This window comes from Mauremys mutica, chromosome 13, assembly GCF_020497125.1.
Source record: "Mauremys mutica isolate MM-2020 ecotype Southern chromosome 13, ASM2049712v1, whole genome shotgun sequence".
Lineage (NCBI taxonomy): Eukaryota > Metazoa > Chordata > Testudines > Geoemydidae > Mauremys > Mauremys mutica.
In genome coordinates, this window is record NC_059084.1 from 36738474 (window position 1) to 36740916 (window position 2443).

Genomic DNA, 2443 nt, shown 5'->3' on the forward strand with positions numbered 1-2443 from the left:
CACCTGTATTTCAACATTTCTTATTTCTCCTTAAAGGTACATACAACATTTCTTTAATCCATTCTTATTTTTACAATATAATTCATTCTACTTTCACACCCTTTTAGTCATCTCTTTTCCAAGCTGATCAATCCCAGTGTTTTTAGTCTCTCCTCCTAAGGAAGCTGTTCCATGCCCGTAATCATTTTTGACAGGTTTCAGAGTAGGAGCCATGTTAGTCTGTATCCGCAGAAAGAACAGGAGTACTTGTGGCACCTTAGAAACTAACAAATTTATTTGAGCTCAAATAAATTTGTTAGTCGCTAAGGTGCCACAAGTACTCCTAATCATCTTTGTTGCCTTTTCTGTACCTTTTCCAATTCCAATATATCACTTCTGAGATGGGGGCGACCAGATATGCACACAGTATTCGAGATGTGGGTGTACCATGGATTTATACAGTAGCATTAAGATATGTACTGTTTAAACAGCTATCCGTGTCCTAGTGGTTCCTAACATTCTGTTAGCTTTTTTGACAGCTGCTGCACATTGAGCAGATATTTTCAGAGAACTCTTCACACTGACTCCAAGAACTCTTTCTTGAGCGGTAACAGATAATTTAGACCCCATCATTTTGTATGTATAGCTGGGGTCATGTTTTCCAGTGTGCATTACTTTGCATTGATCAACACTGAATTTCATCTCTTACTTTGTTACCCAGTCACGCAGTGCTGTGAGATCCCTTTGTAACTCTTCACAGTCTGCTTTGGACTTAACTAGCTTAAATAATTTTATATCATCTGCAATCTTTGCCACCTCACTGTTTACAGATCATTTATGAATATGTTGAACAGCAGTGCCCAACAGATCTCTGGGCAATATCGCTATTTACCTCTCCATTCTGAAAACTGATCATTTATTCCTACCCTTTGTTTCCTATCATTTAACCAGTTACTGATCCATGAGAGAACCTTCCCTCTTAAACCATGATTGTTTACATTGCTTAAAGGCCTTTGGTGAGGGACCCTTTCAAAGGCTTTCTGATGTCAAAGGCAGCATGTTCTAGTTGTTAGAGCTGTTGGGGTAGGGTGCTGGGAGACAGACTCCTGGGTTCAACCTCCGCCTCTGGGTGGGGAATGGGAAACAGTGGGTTACAGATGGGGGGCTGATTTCCGTAGGGGGCTTTGCAGCAGCAGCTGGCCCATTGGAGGTCCCATCTTGGCCAGAGTCTGAAACTCAGGACACCTGAGTTCCACCCCTCGGACTAGGAGGAGAATAGGGAAGAGTAGGTTAGAGGAAGGGGCCTTGATCTCAGTCAGGGTCTGTGAAGCACCGGGCAAAATTGGGTTCATTCAATGGGAGGCCCTGAAGGGTCTGAGTGTGTTTGGAGGTGCTCATGGGAGGGGGTTGGGCCCAGGAGGCTCCATGGAGGAAGCCAACCCCACCCCGCGCTATCTCCATCCATCTCTCCCTCTCTCCCCACTGCAGGTCAACCCAGTGACATGCACAGTCATGGTCCCAAGCAGACTCCACCCTGTGTTTCTGCTGCCCCTCATCCTGCTGGCCGCCTGCCTGGCAGTGGCCAGCAGGCAGCCATGGAAGGATCTGAATGACAAATTCAGTAAGAACCACGTGGACAATACAACAGCCACCATGCCTGATGACTACTGTGAAAAGATGATGAGGGCCCGAAAAATATACTGGAATCTGCTCAACACCTTCATCCAGGCATCCATCCCATCCATCAACAACATCTGCTTTGAGGGTGGGATACCCATCCAGGGCGGCCTACACAAGAGCAAAAATTTTGTCACCATCACCCAATCTTTATTTAAGCCTGAAACAAAATTGCCAACATTCTCTTACTCTGGGAGAGGGGTTTCAAAGCAAATTGTCATTGGCTGCTGGAAGGGGCTCCCTGTGCTCTATGTGGAGGAGGCACTGGGTGCAGTCTGGGTGTAGAAAGCAAGCAGGGAATGCTTCCACACCAGCCGTGGCATCCAGCTCCTCACCCACCTCTCAACACTGGTCGCTTTGTTCAGGTGTTTGCCCCTTCCCCACCCCCACCCTCTCCTGCCCCTAGTGCCCATTACACAGTATAGCTGCCCCTTCCCCACCTCCACCCTCTGCTGCCCCTAGTGCCCATTATACAGTATAGCCGCCCCTTCCCCACCCCCACTCTCTGCTGCCCCCTAGTGCCCATTATACAGTATAGCCGCCCCTTCCCCACCCCCACCCTCTGCTGCCCCTAGTGCCCATTATACAGTATAGCTGTCCCTTCCCCACCCCCACCCTCTGGTGCCCATATTTTGTATTATATATTACAGCCAGCAATTACCTATCTTGCACTCTCTGCTGCCACATAGTGGCCAACTAACTCCCCATACTTTAATTAAGGAATATCCATCAGTTCACCCTGCTGGTATCGTGTATTCAATCTGATAGTGGATAATCCTCACATTCC

At 47.5% G+C, this 2443-nt stretch overlaps 1 protein-coding gene across 1 annotated transcript; it reads left to right on the forward strand.

Moving 5' to 3' along the window:
* Positions 1–1404: 1404 nt before the first annotated feature.
* Positions 1405–1941, forward strand: LOC123348346 (ribonuclease-like). The gene has a single exon (XM_044985860.1). The coding sequence runs from the start codon at positions 1405–1407 to the stop codon at positions 1939–1941; it is 537 nt and encodes a 178-aa protein (XP_044841795.1).
* Positions 1942–2443: the final 502 nt, after the last annotated feature.